Source organism: Salmo salar, chromosome 20, assembly GCF_965601325.2.
Source record: "Salmo salar chromosome 20, fSalSal1, whole genome shotgun sequence".
Lineage (NCBI taxonomy): Eukaryota > Metazoa > Chordata > Actinopteri > Salmoniformes > Salmonidae > Salmo > Salmo salar.
The window spans coordinates 62,649,815-62,666,874 of NC_138310.1; the positions used below are offsets into that span (position 1 = coordinate 62,649,815).

The window sequence follows — 17,060 nt, forward strand, 5'->3', positions numbered from 1 at the left end:
ACCAGGGGTGATGGTCGGAGTCGCGTTTATCGTCGAAGGAATGAGCGTTACACCGAGACCTGTACTCTGGAGTGGGATTGATTTGGAGGTGGAGGGTCTGGAGCGGTGTGTCACAGCATCATCGGACTGAGCTTGTTGTCATTGCAGGCAATCTCAACGCTGTGCGTTACAGGGAAGACATCCTCCTCCCTCATGTGGTACCCTTCCTGCAGGCTCATCCTGACATGACCCTCCAGCATGACAATGCCACCAGCCATACTGCTCGTTCTGTGCGTGATTTCCTGCAAGACAGGAATGTCAGTGTTCTGCCATGACCAGCGAAGAGCCCGGATCTCAATCCCATTGAGCACGTCTGGGACCTGTTGGATCGGAGGGTGAGGGCTAGGGCCAGTCCCCCCAGGAATGTCTGGGAACTTGCAGGTGCCTTGGTGGAAGAGTGGGGTAACATCTCACAGCAAGAACTGGCAAATCTGGTGCAGTCCATTTTATTTTTTATTTTTATTTCACCTTTATTTAACCAGGTAGGCAAGTTGAGAACAAGTTCTTATTTACAATTGCAACCTGGCCTAGATAATGCAAAGCAGTTTGACACATACAACAACACAGAGTTACACATGGAGTAAAACAAACATACAGTCAATAATACAGTAGAAAAATAAGTCTATATACAATGTGAGCAAATGAGGTGAGATAAGGGAGGTAAAGGCAAAAAAGCCCATGGTGGCAAAGTAAACACAATATAGCAAGTAAAACACTGGAATGGTAGATTTGTAGTGTAAGAAAGTGCAAAGTAGAAATAGAAATAATGGGGTGCAAAGGACCTAAATAAATAAATAAATAAATACAGTAGGCGAAGAGGTAGTTATTTGGGCTAAATTATAGCTGGGCTATGTTCAGGTGCAGTGATCTGTGAGCTGCTCTGACAGCTGGTGCTTAAAGCTAGTGAGGGAGATAAGTGTTTACAGTTTCAGAGATTTTTGTAGTTCATTCCAGTCATTGGCAGCGGAGAACTGGAAGGAGAGACGGCCAAAAGAGGAATTGGCTTTGGGGGTGACCAGAGAGATATACCTGCTGGAGCGCATGCTACAGGTGGGTGCTGCTATGGTGACCAGTGAGCTGAGATAAGGGGGGACTTTACCTAGCAGGGTCTTGTAGATGACCTGGAGCCAGTGGGTTTGGCGACGAGTATGAGGAGGTGAGGAGGAGATGCACTGCAGTACTTAATGCAGCTGTTTCCACACCAGATACTGACTGTTACTGTTACTTTTGATTTTGACCTCCCCTTTGTTCAGGGACACATTATTCCATTTCTGTTAGTCACATGTCTGTGAAACTTTTTCAGTTTATGTCTCAGTTGTTGAATCTTGTTATGTTCATACAAATATTTACACATGTTAAATTTGCTAAAAATAAACCCAGTTGACAGTGAGAGGACGTTTCTTTTTTTGCTGAGTTTAGGTGCACAGAGGTCAATACCGCCTTGCACACTCTTGCCTGCATCTAGCAAATAAGAGTTTCTATTGGACAAATTCAGGTATGTTTATCCTTGTTCTGTTTGCTTCCATTTAAGAAACGTTTTTTAACAGAATCAGCAGAATAAATACACCCCTGATCATGTGTATACAGAGTTCACTCTCACAACAGCCACGTTGTATTACTTCTATTGCCTTCGCTTGTGGACTTCAATCCACAACAAATCAGCTGTATCTTAACAGGTGGAAAAACCTTTCCAAGCCAAACCTTTACAAACAGCCTAGATCGTTGTCACCATATTAGCTAATGTAATGTCATAGTCAACATAGCTAATAGAACGTTATTAAACCCGCTACAATCATGCAGTAACATTAGTGTACAGTCAGTAAGCAGCTACACCGGTGGGCCCCGGTGGCAATAAATTAGTAATACCAAAAGCTTACCTTGACTTGGAAGAGTTCCAGTGTTGTGTTGGAAAGTCATAGTACTACCTCTGTGAGCAGGGTGTTTCAGTAGGTTAAACTAGCTAGCTGCATTTGCTAGCTAAGTAAGTGAAACTGGAAGTGAAAACATTTACGAAATCTCTCTCTCTATTTCTCTCTTGCTTCTCCTTCATTTTGGAATAAATACATTTGCTCAAAACTGTTCAACTATTGTCTTTCTCTTTGAGTCAACTAATCACCACATTTTATGCATTGCAGTGCTAGCTAGCTGTAGCTTATGTTTTCAGTGCTAGATTAATTCTCTGATCCTTTGATTGGGTGGACAACATGTTAGTTCATGCTGCAAAAGCTCTGATAGGCTGATGGACGTCCCCTGGAAGTTGTCATAATTACTGTGTAAGTCTATGCAAGTGGGTGAGAACCATGAGCCTCCTAGGTTTTGTATTGAAGTCAATGTACCCAGAGGAGGACGGAAGCTAGCAGTCCTCCGGCTACACCATGGCTCAGCAGACCTGAAATTTGCTCAGTAACGAAAAACACTTGAGGGAACATTGGTGGCAGGGAGTACTCTTTGGTATTGTTTCATCTGCTGTTTGGCCCTTTAAGACAGTTTGTAAACCACCCCAAAAGCGATCTATAAAAATATATATATTTTAAGAGATCTTTAATGATTAGCTGTGTGTTGACCAACACATTTAGAAATGGTTGGAGGTAGCTTCCACAGATCAGTCCTTTGTTAGCTACTCTGTTCATTACACTAAATATGTAGTTTCTAAGGTTTTGTTCCTACAGAGTAGACAGGACAGGGCACACAAAGGGGCTGTGTTGTTCCTTTCATGGTGGATGAATAAAGGAAGGCCTTTTCCCTCGGGACTCCAGGTGCCTAGCAACTTCTCTGTCTGTTCTGTCCCTTCATGTAGCTCAGTATCGGTCATGTGATCAGTCAGGGTTTCGCTGTCCAGAGCCAGCAGAGTAGAGCTGAGAGAGAGAGAGAGACATCTGAACTGCATATGTAACACAGCAGATACCATTAAACGTAATCAGTCTAATAATAGTCTCTCACTATCTCTGAACTCTAGTTGTATGACTCATGTCAGAGAGGAATGCTTTGTTTACTGTGTTAACATTACTTTCCTTAGTCCTTTCAATTTAAAATTTTGCATTGACTGCTGTATAACCCCCCAAACCAAATATACTTTATGAGGCATAGAGATCTCCAGCCCTCCATGGTAATACTGCTGAAATAACCCTGAGGTGGGATCAATGATTAACACCCTTCAAACACCCTATACTGCCCCAGTCTTGTATAGGAAAAGCCATCTGAACTGCATATGTAGCAGGTACCACTTAACGTGATCAGTTTAATAATAGTCTCTCACCAGCTCTACATCTGTTGAAACTGAAGCTTTTGGACATCACACTTCCAAGATTTTCAAACATCTTAGAAAGAGATCCCACTATCCTAACTTTCATTTAGTAGGACCATCCGTCAGCCAACAAAACACAACGCAAATTACAAATACATTGGTTTTGTTTTTCAACTGTATCAAATTACATTACTTTGAAATCATCATGATTGGATTTCATACAGTTTTGTTACAGTAGTTGAATGCTTGTTACCCTATGTTGCAATGTCAAAAGGTTGCATTTGACTCAGTTGAAAAGTCATTTGAATAGTCAACGGAAAAATGTAGGAACACCATGCTTCAATAACTATAGAGCTGATTATTCTATTCATATGCATATCTTAGATTTTTAATGTACATTTTATCCCCCCTTTTGGAGGAAATAATCTGAACAATGGACTATAGCCAAGCTGAAACTGTACAGTAGTTCATATCACTGGATCCAGTCATGATGATTAGATATATATTTTGTTTGAAGTGACATTGATATGTGGAGGAAGAGACAACAGTTGGCTGGTAAGGTGCTGGTAAGGTGAGACTCCAGTCTCCAGGGACTTTTCTCTCCCATATTTACTATGAGAGCCCAATTAATATTTCAGCATTTGTAAGGTGCTACAGGATGTGTTTTAAACATGAGACTGGAAGTCTTAAAGTCACAGCCAGCATGCAGGAAACAGACTTCAAATTGCTTTTAGAAACAATTAGACATTTGGTTCCTGTGTATTTCTTGAAGATGACATATGCTATAGGCCTGCTGCTACTGATTATAATTCTACCTTTCCATCATTTCTTTCAGTCTTCTTTTCCTACTCTGCTGACATAACATTTGTCACCTGCACCTGTGAGGTGATCTCTTGTTGGTAATTGTTTATTGCTGTTGTGGTAAAGTTGCTGATTGGTGGCGGTAACATGGCCTCTTGGATTGCATTTGAGGCTACCTTTACACTGGCACATGTACTGATCTTTATCCCAGCATCCATCACCTTCTCATTGGATAAAAAAAAACATTACAAAATTGCTGAAGTACAACAAATATATTGTTGGTAGTGTATGAACCTCTGTGTGCAGATGGTAACTAAATAAAACAAGAGGAAAATATATGCATAATTGATTATTGCTTTCTGAATGAAACCAGTAGAGATGCAAACCTTCATAAAATAACTGTCTTTATTGAAAAGCGGGTGATGTGCAGTTAACACTGCAGGACTAACACACACAGTAGCACTGTTCTGGCTGGACACAGGTGCACAATGCCCCATTTCTCCTCATTGCCCCAAAACACTGAGGCCTTCAGTTCGTCTGCTCCCAACCTGTTCTCCCTTCCCTCTGTACACCACTATCCACACTGTGTTGAATACATCTGTCATCTATCTGGAGTGCAGGTGACAGCATTCAGTACAGTTACAGTACTCTGTATGTTAGTAGTATTTCGTATTTTATTAGGATCCCCATTAGCTGCTGCCAAGGCAGCCGTTACTCTTCCTGGCATCCAAACAGATGATTACATCACACAATCACACCCTTAACACTGATGATAGAACATCACCATCAAACAAATGCATCTCTTTCACAAAGTCTTTTACAAAACAAAATGCAAAAATATTCCAACACAAAATTCAAATCTTACATAAAAAAGAAACACAGTTCCTTAAAAAAGTATTTGTGAACATACTGATTTTGTTCAATCTACTGTATTCTTACAGTGAAAAAAAAAACATTTCCACCTCTTTCTTTTTATGAAGGCATCAGTAAAATGTAGTATTTTTAACATCCTTAGTTTCTGAAACCGAAGCAATGCATCATTTATATGAGGCAATAACATAGAGAAATGTCAATGAGAAGATAATGATTGAATATTATACATTCTATATCATTTAATGTAGCGTAGTTGCCTGAAGCTACGGAAATAATTAAATGTTAGTGATTTAAAATATTAATGGACTCAATGACGAACATCTTAGACAGGAATAATCATAAAAGTACAAAGGTTATGTCATTAATTCAATTAGGCTTGTGAATGTTTTTAAATGAGCTTGATATATTTTCAATGGATATGCATAGCTCACTAATAATCCAACCCTTAAAACCTTGTAATTAAATTAATACATGTAGAAACTACTGATCTTATTCTTTATTTCCTTTGTTCTCACTAAACCCAAATGGAAAGCACATGATCCTTCTCAAATGTCTTTCTTACACAGCCAGCCCGGAACTTCTATGCTTTTCCTTCAGAGTAGATATTACAGAGACAAATACTGTACACACGTAGACAAATCCAACAAAACAATGGTAAAAAAAAGCAAAAACAAACACATCCCTTCATTGCGGAGTCTCGTTGGGATTCATGAAGCCCCATTAGAAACATGTGTAGAATAACGTTTTTGGTTGCTACATAAATAGTCCTTGTCCCATCCATCGTCCCATCACACGTAGTCTTTTCTCTCGAAACCGGGCCCACCTGGGGCAGAGCGTGAGACAGAGTATGCCATCCGTGAGGGGTTGTACCTCTTCTCCCGAGGGGGACAGGAACAGCAGAGGAGGCTTCCCCCAAGGATCATGAGGGCTGAAGCCCCCCAGCCAATGTAGAGCGCTGCCCCCAACTCCCTGCGCTGAGCATCAGTCAGCAGCGGGTTGTAGAAGTCCCTGATGATAGTGTTGGCTGACCAGGACACTGGTATCAGCTGCATGACTCCCGACACGATGAAGAACACCCCAGAGATGATCATGACTTTAGCTTTGGATGCCTCGTCCTCGATACAGTTGGTGCACTTGGCCCCGGCGATGGCGATGAGCACGGCCAGGATGGCCAGGAGGATGGAGATGACCGTGAGGGCCCTGGCGGCCTGGAGGTCCTGGGAGAGGGCCAGCATGGAGTCGTATACCTTACACTGCATCTGGCCTGTGCTCTGGACAACACAGGTCATCCACAGGCCCTCCCAGATGATCTGAGCCGTGACGATGTTGCTGCCGATAAAGGCTGTTACTCGCCACATGGGCAGGGTACAGGACACGATGGCAATGATCCATCCTAATACACATAGAGCGATCCCCACTAACTCCAACCCTGCAGACATGGTGGTAATTCTGTTGTTGCTGGAGCTCCTTCTGTGTTCCTTTCAGTGCGCCGTGTTCCGTCACACCTGAGATACCTGAGAGGATCTGACAGAGGATCTGTGAGAAAGAAAGAGACCAGCCAGAGTCAGAGACACTAACACCAATTGACTTAATTTAGCCCCTAGCACCTGTGAGTTTGTGATGTGTGATGTTCTGGTGCAGCCGGGAAGACAAGTATCCTTTATATCCCAGATCAGCTGAAGGGAGGAGCCCTGGAAGGTCCAAAAAAAATGCTTCTCTTGTGACATCACAGGGTAGGATTAAAAGTTGCAAAAAGAAATGTGGTTTTCAAAACCTGCAAGGAGTTACTAGCCAGAGGGAGGGAATTATCTTGCTCTTCACGTCACTGCGAATCTCATAGTGTTTGAAAATCACAGTTTTTAAAATGTTTTAATTTTTGACATCGGTTAGAACTTTTTAACTTTATATATATATATTTTTTAAACCGAAATTAAAAAATGAGGTTGAAAAGTGGGGGAATTTCCCTTTACTCATTAATAGATTATCCCTAATCTCTCACAGCATTAGATGAAGCAGCTTGTAAAAGAAGAATGCCTGACCTCAATTCATCGGCAACAAGCTGTCTTGTTCACTCTATTTGACGTGGTCTAACGGTCATGTCTGTCTGTCACTGACTCCAGTGCCCTTGAAATCCTAACAACTGGGAGGGTCTCCCCTAGTTATGCCCCAGAAACTGGGATAATAGACTTTCATGACCCAGTGTTGATAACTCACTCCGATCCCCATCTTGCTATGAAACAGACCCATTGTTTTGGGGGCCATTTTGGAATGGCTGAAAGTGGGGGGCTGACAAAGCAAGCTCCTTGTTATCTAAGCCCAACAGATATGGTAGTCAGCCAGGTAGCTAGCAGCTATGAAAGAGAATCCAACTCAACACATCATTACCATGGATACCCAAGGATCAGTGAAGGAAAATGCCTGTTATTTCCTGATCTGGGTAGAATGAATGACACAGAGGCAGTTCTCTGATATAAGTTGAGAGATTCAAACATACTTTTCTTATAAACTGTATAGCGAGTAGCACAGGACTTAGTGGCACTTCCCATGTAGCAAATCACTTAATAATGTTAATGAAATGTACTGTATAAAGTAGCATATAGCAACAAGTTATATTTTTCTGTCATCGTATTAAAAAAATATTTTTTATTTTTATTTTTTATTGTTTTTATTATTTTTATTGTGAAATTGACACACATCAAACATCAAAATAGTTTATATTTTCACACTTAACAAAAGCTGTTAAACTGTCAGTGTTTGGCATATTGTTATCCAACATACGCACAACATAATCTGTTATTCATTCAGTTTATAGAATATAAAATGTAACAATGCAGATGGTTTCAATTCAACTTCTTTCAAATATTAAGATTACAATACAATATTTACAACACCTTAGTATATTTTAAATAGGCATACAGTATGAAATGAAAGTACATCAAGTCCAGTTTGGTGTGTTCCCCTTCAACAGAGCACCATCAAAAATGATCCAGTAAAAAGCAGTATTTTATTGTTTTGGTAGAAATCACCACCATTTTATCTGGTCTGGAATTCAAGGTTGGTATCAAATGTCCTTCATCCCCTGAGCAGAAAGCAGAAAGCAGCTGCTGCCAGATATCCAGGTCAGTTCAAACATAGTCTCTTTTGTCATAGCCGCTGGGGGCCACAGACCTGGTCAGGGAGTACACCATCCGCGAGGGCGACCCTGCATACCTCTTCTCAGGCTGTGGGGGGCAACTACAGCACAGGATGCACCCCCCAATGAGGAGAAAAGCGGCTGCAGCCCAGCCCAGGTAGAGAGCCCCTCCAATCTCCCTCTTGTGAGCCTCGGGAGTGATGGGACTATAGAACTCCATGATGATGCTGTTGGCTGACCAGGACACAGGGATCAGCTGGGTCAGCGATGCTACAATGAAGGCTACCCCCGCTGCGATCATCACCCGGGCCTTGGCCGTCTCGTCCTTCACACAGTTGGTACACTTAGCCCCCACCACGGCCACCAGCACCCCCATGATTCCCACAACTATGGAGATGACTGTGAGGGCTCGGGCTGCCTGCAGGTCAGAGCTGAGGGCCAGCATGGAGTCATATACCTTACACTGCATCTGGCCTGTGCTTTGGACCACACAGGTCATCCAGATGCCCTCCCAGATGGTCTGAGCCGTGATGATGTTGACCCCGATGAAAGCGGACACCCTCCACATGGGCAGGGCGCAGGACACGATACTCAATATCCAACCCAGGACAGCCAGGATCATCCCCAGGATCTCTAGTCCCAACACAGCCATTTTCTTGTTTTATCTTCCTCTGTAAGCAAGTCTACAGGTGTCTTCACTCTCTTTACTTCACTGTCTCAACTTCACGCACAGAACGGTTTCACTGTCTGGGTTCTGCTCTGGAATTCTCACCACCTGTATACTCCCAGCTATCTTTATAGCACTCCACCAACAGAAGGTAGAGTCTCATGGCGATTGGCCAAGGAGGTTTTCAAATGTTTTTTCTTTTCTTTCTTCAACGACCCCCAGAACAAGCTTTGGCATGAGAACGGCTTGGCTGCACAGATTAATGATTGAATGGTTGGGCCATGATTGATCCCCTACTGTTTGGGCTGAGGGGGAAGGTCAATAAATGGCCAAAGTGAAATAGTTAAAGGATAACGAACAGGTTAAGAATGGACGAGGTAATAATTACAAGTGGAGGAATTGGGAATAACAGAAACTCATGTGTTCGTTCAACAGATGTCTACCATTCTACAATTATGTTCAGGTCAAGATACATATCAATTTTTTTTAATATTTTTTTTTTTTTATTTTTTTATATAGCCCTTCGTACATCAGCTGATATTCTCAAAGTGCTGTACAGATAACAGCTATACAGCTATACAGCTGTACAGCTATATTTAGCTCTCTATGGAGTGTTTACCTCTGTGTACTACTGCTAACCCTTAGAGAGAGCTGCCTAGGAGAATCTGTGTTGGCCTACTGTGTACAAGCACTATTGGCTAGTTTCCAACCCAAATACCCTAATGAAGGCATAAGCTGAATTGCGTTGGTTTTAATAATAAATATATTTTTAAACAAACTTCCATTGTTGCTGAATATGGTTTCATCTGGTTTCCAACCCCAGCAGTAGGGCTCTTTCTTGGATCACTTTCTTTCAAAATGACATGACCTGGGTCAGGAGCCAATGATTGCTCTCTCTGGTACTTGATAACATTATTTTGGGAGATGACGTTGCACAATGAATAAATGCAAAGCTGCATTTGATCATTGTTTTCCACTGCCATGATTCAGACAACAGACAAGCCTGAATTTCATAGTAAATTGTATCTTGTTTCTGACTGCCATTGAAGATTTCTGACAAAATGTGAGACTCCGTTATCTTTTGTCTTTATTTGGCTAACAGATTTAGAGATCACAGTTAGGCAAGTTTCTATTTGGCTGTCAACTTCAGGAATAGAAATAGACGGTTTGTCTGATCAGTCCAGTGGACAAACATCTCCCAGTGAGTGAGTGGGATAGTGGTCATTGTGGCTTGGGAGTTGATGTGATGAGTGGGTCAGTGTTATCAGACAGTGTCCTTGTCCACAAGGTCACTCTGCACCAAAGGGTTCCACCTTTATTTGAACTGTCTCAACTGTCTGCAGCACAGGAAGTCCCACACACAGACACTGGACTCTGCATGGTTATAGATGGGTACTTACACTCCACAGGTGAACAGACTGAGTAACACAATACAGCTATTGGAGGCTATACTTGTTTGTACGATGCTCAAACCTCCCTAGGCAGTACTTTAAGTCTATGCTATAAGACTGTCTTAAAAGTATTTTCCCCTTATCTTATTCTTAGACTAGAATGTAAATAAAGCCATTGTCCTAGTTCACCTTATGATTACAGTGTGGGTTACCTACCTCCCCTCCCTATGGAAATGGCTGCTTTTTGTCAGGCTCAGTTTCACTCTCCCAAATGGAACAGGGGGCAAAATGCAAAAGGCAGCAGATGGCACCCTTCAGAAACAAAAATGACATTGTTGCTGCTCACATTTGCATTGAAATCAAAAACCGTATTTGTGCGCGGTAGACGGGCTGAGTTGTCTAGATTTCAGGTGATATGGACCTGCCGGCATTCCTCCCCTATATTTTGGTCTATTTCTTTAGATCCTGTGTCTTCAATGGGATGTCCTGTCTCAGTGTTCCGTTGGTAGCCTGACCTTATTAAGCCAATTTCATCCTTAAGCATAGGCACGGTTACCCCTCCTCACATTCATAGCATTCCTGTGGTTATATCATCTGCGATAAGACCTTACTTTCAGAAGGGAATGTCCCTGCTATAAGCCAATTTAACAAAAAAAGGAGTTGCTTGTCAGTATGATGTATGCTATTGTATACAAACATTAGTTAGCACAGTGCATGATGTACAAACATTATGATATCATACTGCTGGAAAGTAATGCAAAATGCTGTAATTACCCCGATAAAGAGTGAACATATCTTCATTTTTGTATCATCATTTTCAGTCGTGCTAGAAGATTCTGAGTAGGCGTAACTTACTTAGGGTTGAATGGGAAAGTTATTTTAATTATTTTAAACAACATTAACATTTTCATGATTTAAATCTTCATCATTGAGTAACATTCATGTGAAATTTAGTACACATTTTCAAACAGGTGGAACATGAATAAGATATTTCTCTAATCCTACTGTATCTACATTTATTTGACTCCTCTATAAATGCATGTCTCTAGCTTTACAGAAATCATATATGTAAAACACAATCTAGCATTAATCGGCAATCGTTTATACTTTATATCTGAATGAAATATCCCACATGGCTGCATTTGTTCTGCACTACCCCTATAGTGTGCAGTCAGGAAAGGGGGGTCGCTAACACTAGTTATCCCATCAGTCCCATCAGTCTCAAGGGGCTGTCTCTATACTAAAGCCATTGAACATACACTCTCTCACACATAGTCCCTCCTCATATATCCATTGACAGACATGGGAGACTTGACCGCAGAGTAGTTCACCACCTTGTGGTGCCCAGACCCAGTCCCGCTCCCACCCTGGGGTGCTTTCGGGGGGCAGGAGCAGCAGAGTAGAGCTCCCCCTAGGAGAAGCAGACAGGAGGCAGCCCATCCAAAATACAGTGAGTTCCCAAACTCCCTCTTCCCCGTTTCCTCCAGCATCGGGTCATAGAAATCCAAGACGATGGTGTTAGCTGTCCACGATACAGCCGTCAGCAGCAACAGCCCCGCCATGATGAAGGTCACCCCGGCTCCCAGCAACATGTGAGGCTTGCTGCCCGTGTCCGAGCTGCAGTTGGTGCACTTGGCCCCGGCTACAGACAGGCCGATGCCCATGATGCACAGCACCATAGAGATGATGACCAGGGCTCGGGCCGCCTGTAGGTCCACAGGGAGTCCAAGCATGGAGTCGTGGACCTTGCAGTGCATCTGGCCCGTGCTCTGGACAGAACAGTTCATCCACAGGCCCTCCCAGATCACTTGAGATATGACAATGTTCTGGCCAATGTAGGCGGCTACTCTCCACATTGGCAGGCCACAGGCTACCATGACCCCTAGCCAGCCTGACACACAAAGGATCATACCCAGGATCTCCAGGCCGGCCGAGGCCATCTCTGGAACTAGTCTCTCCCTGTCCCTGGGTGCTCTGGTCCTGGTCTGTGGCTGTCGTCTTTCTCTGTTCTTGGTGATGTGATCCTGGGCTGTTGTCTGTCTCTGTTCCTGTGTCCTCTGGGCTGGGGTTGGGCTGCAGTAGTCACTCCCTATCCCTGGGTCTCTCAGGTTTGGTCTGGATAGAAGGCGCTCTGTGTCTCAGAGCACAGCCCTCTAAAGATGATATCAGATCTCCTTGGCTCAGAACGCCCTGGATAAGACTTTAGTCAGTTAGGGAGCAAGGGGGAAAGAGAAGGAGAGTGGGATAAACAGATTCTACCGTTCTTTATACTGCTAAGAAGAATGTAAGGTGGAGTCAGTTTACGTTCAAATAACACCAAATATTTGAGGGTAACATTGATATTTTCACTTCACAGCTAAATCGGGTAGTTCCAGTAACCTTGGGGGCGTAAACGCTGAATCACTGTCTCTGCATACAGGTCAAGACATACAATGACAGGCTTTGTTCAGGTAGTTAGACAGATACATTATACCTCTTGGGAGAAACCGCTCTGCTCAGAACAGGCCTGGCACTGAACATGTGTCTTACTCTGCCTGTTTTGTTCAATGAAGTTTGTCTTATACAATGAAAAAAACATGTGAACTGAACAGGAAAAACTCTAGCCCTATCACCATTTTCCCTTGTTTGTTAGCGTATTCACTCAAGTTGTAATGGATGTTCTCTGGATGTAAATAAAATGATGAAGGGTGGCTCTGTACACTTCAGTTATCAGACAAACAACTGTCCTGTCCTGGTAGAGTTGTTAGGGTTGGCTGGCCAGCTCTATGTGATTTATAGGGACTTGTCTCACTAACAGGGGTCATCACTGGAGTCATAGGTCAAAAAAGGGGTCATTGCTCTCTCATACCTCCCACCAGATAGTGAAATCAACACCTAACAACACATACCATCTCACTTGGCTGATCTCCACTACAGGTTGTTGGAAGGCAAAAAACGTATTATCACTGAATCATCACTGAAAGTCCCTGAATTACCAAATACCTTATGAAATATCTGTTTTTTTGTGAGATGCAGAATGTCCTTTTCAGATCAGAACAGGGAGATTGCAGCCAGAGTTGTTAATGGGTGTGTATAATGTTTGTGCAGCCAGAGGGAGCCATGTGAAGTACAAGTACAGTTAATCTGTACTGAACATTATCATCCTGTGAGTGATTTACTGTCTGTCTGTCTGTCTCTGTCTGTCTGTCTGTCTGTCTGTCTGTCTGTCTGTCTGTCTGTCTGTCTGTCTGTCTGTCTGTCTGTCTGTCTGTCTGTCTGTCTGTCTGTCTGTCTGTCTGTCTGTCTGTCTGTCTGTCTGTCTGTCTGTCTGTCTGTCTGTCTGTCTGTCTGTCTGTCTGTCTGTCTGTCTGGGAAGTGTCCAAAGAGGATCTGGTTTACACCTGATCTCAGATTGACCCTATTGCTGTTTTGCCTCCAGCATGTTGTATAAAGCTCATTAAATGTGGTGTTAAATGCAAACTGAAGGGGAACTGAGGAGTAAAAAGACAAAAATTATCTCTGTTTACAGAAGATGTCAATTTCTTTATTTTAAAAAAATGAAGGACTTCAGAGCTGTGTGAGGACAAGCATCATCGATAACACAAGCCTCATCATGAAAACTGAAGCTACAATTAAGTTCAACATAATTATATTGTATATGTTGGCTGCTGTTACTGTAGTTACTGTAATATTCCCAACCAAAATATGTATGAGCAGCTTTGTGACTCAAAATGAATCAGAAATGCATAGTTCCGTTGTTGCAAAAGACTAATTTGCCTAACAGTTGGTAGCAGCGTTGTACTAGTCTATGATAACTCTGGGGAGACTGGCTATAATCCTAGACTCATATTACGATACAAACACACGTGTCCAGGAACACCTAGAGAAGGCTACCCACAGACAGAATACCTACAGGATAAGGTCTGAATCACAACAGGGGAGCTGATTGGTAGCTTGGTACATCATCCTAAATTTGATGCTAACAGACTGCAACTCAAAGAGACACCATGTGGTGGATAAGGGTAACTGTTGACTCTGAAGGACTGTACTCTAGGATGCAAGATATTTTCTTACCATTTAGATGTTACTGACAAACACATTAATGTCTGTGGAAATGAAATGTTTACTATTAGTATAATTTAGAGAGTCATCAGATTTGGTAAGAGTTCTCTCTGGAAAAGGAACAAGCACAAACACTCCCTGGTTGTTCACCTGCCGTTGGAACGGGAGCAGGTTAGACCAGTGTCCAGGGTTACAGGTGCCTGGCTAGCTTGTCACTACCTCCTGCCATGTATATATACATGACATGAGGTAGGCACAACCCTTTTTGGTTACAGGTAGAACTATTTTGGGTTCTATGTAGAACCCTCTGTGGAAAGGGTTTTACATGGGACCCAAAAGGGTTCTACCTAGAACCAAAAAGGGTTCTTCAAAGGGTTTTCCTATGTGGACAGCCGAAGAACCATTTCAGGTCCTAGATAGCATCTTTTTTTCTAAGCGTGTAGGGAGGGAGAGAGAGAGAGAGAGAGAGAGAGAGAGAGAGAGAGAGAGAGAGAGAGAGAGAGAGAGAGAATACCTTGGTGATAGTTTCTCTACCTTCTCTAAATTCTTCAATTTTAAACCTTTTTTGGTGACCCTTTTTCTTCTAGTATCTGAAACAATATAGATGAAAAACTTTTAGTAACCAAAAGTAGACAGAGCGATAACTTTTGGAGAAATGTTTTCCTCTGACATTCCTGTACTGTAGTACATTCACAGTTAATGCTAGGTTCCAGCAAATGAATAACAGAAAATCCCTGGAGGCAGAATTGCTTTCTCTCCCTGTCACTTTTTGTCACTCACTATTGCACAATCCAGTCTGTAACTCTTGGTGTTTCTGATGCCACAACACACTACGGCACATTACTCAGCATTATCCCCTGAGAAAATACAATCGGACAAAAAAAATGAAAAAGTGATAACTGCCTTTAAATTCATCCCTTCATTAGAAAAAAATTAATTACAGTCGGATACATTCAACATGTAGGTTTAAAGGAACTTGTGAGTCGACTGTGTTTGGAGGAAAGTCACCTAAATCTTCTGAGAATTATAAAGATTCTCATTATAAGAAATAAAGTATTAGAACAACTCTTATTACAACTGATGGCCCCTTTGATTTAGTTTACATGTCATGACGCATGTGATGCTCTGTCAATCCAGAACCACATGAGTCATTGAATTTCCTGTGCTTCTAATGGTTGCTAGTTAACGTGAGGTCTTTGTCGCATGCTTGGATAACCCACTGAAACTGTGACTTCATCCCCTTCATCATGATCCCTGGGCACAGAATAATTACATCACAGATCACACACAACAACCTCCCCCTGACTCCTGCCCAACCACCCACACAGAAACACACACAGATATCCGTATTTGTAGGAGAAAACCACACATCCTTATTTTCATCAACCATTATACTAAAACCAAATACAAACTCTCCCGTAATAGCATCACGGAAGTGCAACATGCCTTCTAGCCTTTAGTTAGGCCATCAATGTAAATAAGAATTTGTTCTTAACTGACTTGCCTAGTTAAATAAAGGTTTAATACAATTAAATAAATAAATAGTTCACACCCACAACAACAGTGTCTGAAAATACCACTACCTCTACATAAGCTAATTCACACTTCTAAGAATGATAAAATGTGTGGTTGGGTTATACCACCTAGTATTATAGAAAAAAGCTATGACTATTCAACCCCAGAAGTTATAGTTCAATTAGCACTACGCGTAGGCTGCGTTTATACTTCCTGTGGTGTGAAAAATACCAAAGGTACAGTTTAGACCAGGGCTGCTCAATTCCGGTTCTGCAGGGCCTAAATAGTTATGTTTTTTGTTTCTGCTAGTTAATTGCACTCACCTGGTGTCCCAGGTCTGAATTAGTCCCTTATTAGAAGGAGAGGATACAAACCAGAAGTGTCTCAGTCCTCCAGGGCCGACATTGAACAGCCCTGGTTTAGAAAGAGGCAGGTGTTTTTGTCTCTTTGGGACCAACGTCATGTGATCCTGGGAGTAGTGTGTGCCTTTTACTTAAACTGCATGCATCTCAACAAGCCTTTTATTTAAACTGCGTGTATCTCAAAAAGCCTTTTATTTAGACAGCATGTATCTCAACAAGCCTTTTATTTAAACAGCATGCATCTCAAAAAGCCTTTTATTTAGACAGCATGTATCTCAATAAGCCTTTTACTTAAACTGCATGTATCTCAACAAGCCTTTTATTTAAACTGCGTGTATCTCAAAAAAACTTTTATTTAAACTGCATGCATCTCAACAAGCCTTTTATTTAAACTGCATGTATCTCAAAAAGCCTTTTATTTAAACTGCATGTATCTCAACAAGCCTTCTATTTTACTGCATGTATATCAAAAAGCCTTTTATTTAAACTGCATGTATCTCAACAAGCCTTCTATTTTACTGCATGTATATCAAAAAGCCTTTTATTTAAACTGCATGTATCTCAACAAACCTTTTATTTAAACTGCGTGTATCTCAACAAGCCTTTTATTTAAACTGCATGTTATTAGCCTTTTATTTCTTACACCCAGAACAACAATAACAATATCTGGAAATAGTATCATTCAGTTTCAACTGCCTCTTTATTAGGAGTTCCACAATGTGATCAACATTACACCATAGAACCAGATGTATGCTGTTTGACAAAACAACTAGAAACAATATAACAACATGTTACCACGTTACTAGAGTAATTACAGTGTTACTACAGCTGTATAAGAGAACACTGGACGAGAAGAGGTAATGTAAAGTGTTACCAAAATAAGAAAAACAGATATGTTGCAAGAAGGTTCTGCTTTCTAGTTGTCTACGTTGTTTGCGGCATTCCTGGGTAGCAGCACTGCGGGTGTTTGAGTGTTTGATTACATGTTTACTAC

The 17,060-nt window shown here is 41.8% G+C and overlaps 3 protein-coding genes across 3 annotated transcripts; all 3 read right to left on the reverse strand.

The window, feature by feature from the left end:
• Positions 1 to 4,471: 4,471 nt before the first annotated feature.
• LOC106581058 (claudin-3) lies at positions 4,472 to 6,604 on the reverse strand. Its single transcript, XM_014162769.3, has one exon. It carries the CDS (start codon positions 6,394 to 6,396, stop codon positions 5,746 to 5,748), a length of 651 nt encoding a protein of 216 aa, XP_014018244.3. The 5' UTR covers positions 6,397 to 6,604; the 3' UTR covers positions 4,472 to 5,745.
• A 976-nt stretch (positions 6,605 to 7,580) lies between these two features.
• Positions 7,581 to 8,967, reverse strand: LOC145862440 (claudin-3). Its single transcript, XM_082966631.1, has one exon. It carries the CDS (start codon positions 8,740 to 8,742, stop codon positions 8,083 to 8,085), a length of 660 nt encoding a protein of 219 aa, XP_082822757.1. The 5' UTR covers positions 8,743 to 8,967; the 3' UTR covers positions 7,581 to 8,082.
• A 2,036-nt stretch (positions 8,968 to 11,003) lies between these two features.
• On the reverse strand, positions 11,004 to 12,394 carry LOC106581060 (claudin-4). Its single transcript, XM_014162771.3, has one exon. The coding sequence runs from the start codon at positions 12,086 to 12,088 to the stop codon at positions 11,414 to 11,416; it is 675 nt and encodes a 224-aa protein (XP_014018246.1). The 5' UTR covers positions 12,089 to 12,394; the 3' UTR covers positions 11,004 to 11,413.
• Between the last annotated feature and the right edge of the window lie 4,666 nt (positions 12,395 to 17,060).

Bases quoted from the DNA above. Each gene is read 5' to 3' on its own strand.
- LOC106581060 (XM_014162771.3), bottom strand. From the start codon at position 12,088: ATGGCCTCGGCCGGCCTGGAGATCCTGGGTATGATCCTTTGTGTGTCA.
- LOC106581058 (XM_014162769.3), bottom strand. From the start codon at position 6,396: ATGTCTGCAGGGTTGGAGTTAGTGGGGATCGCTCTATGTGTATTAGGA.
- LOC145862440 (XM_082966631.1), bottom strand. From the start codon at position 8,742: ATGGCTGTGTTGGGACTAGAGATCCTGGGGATGATCCTGGCTGTCCTG.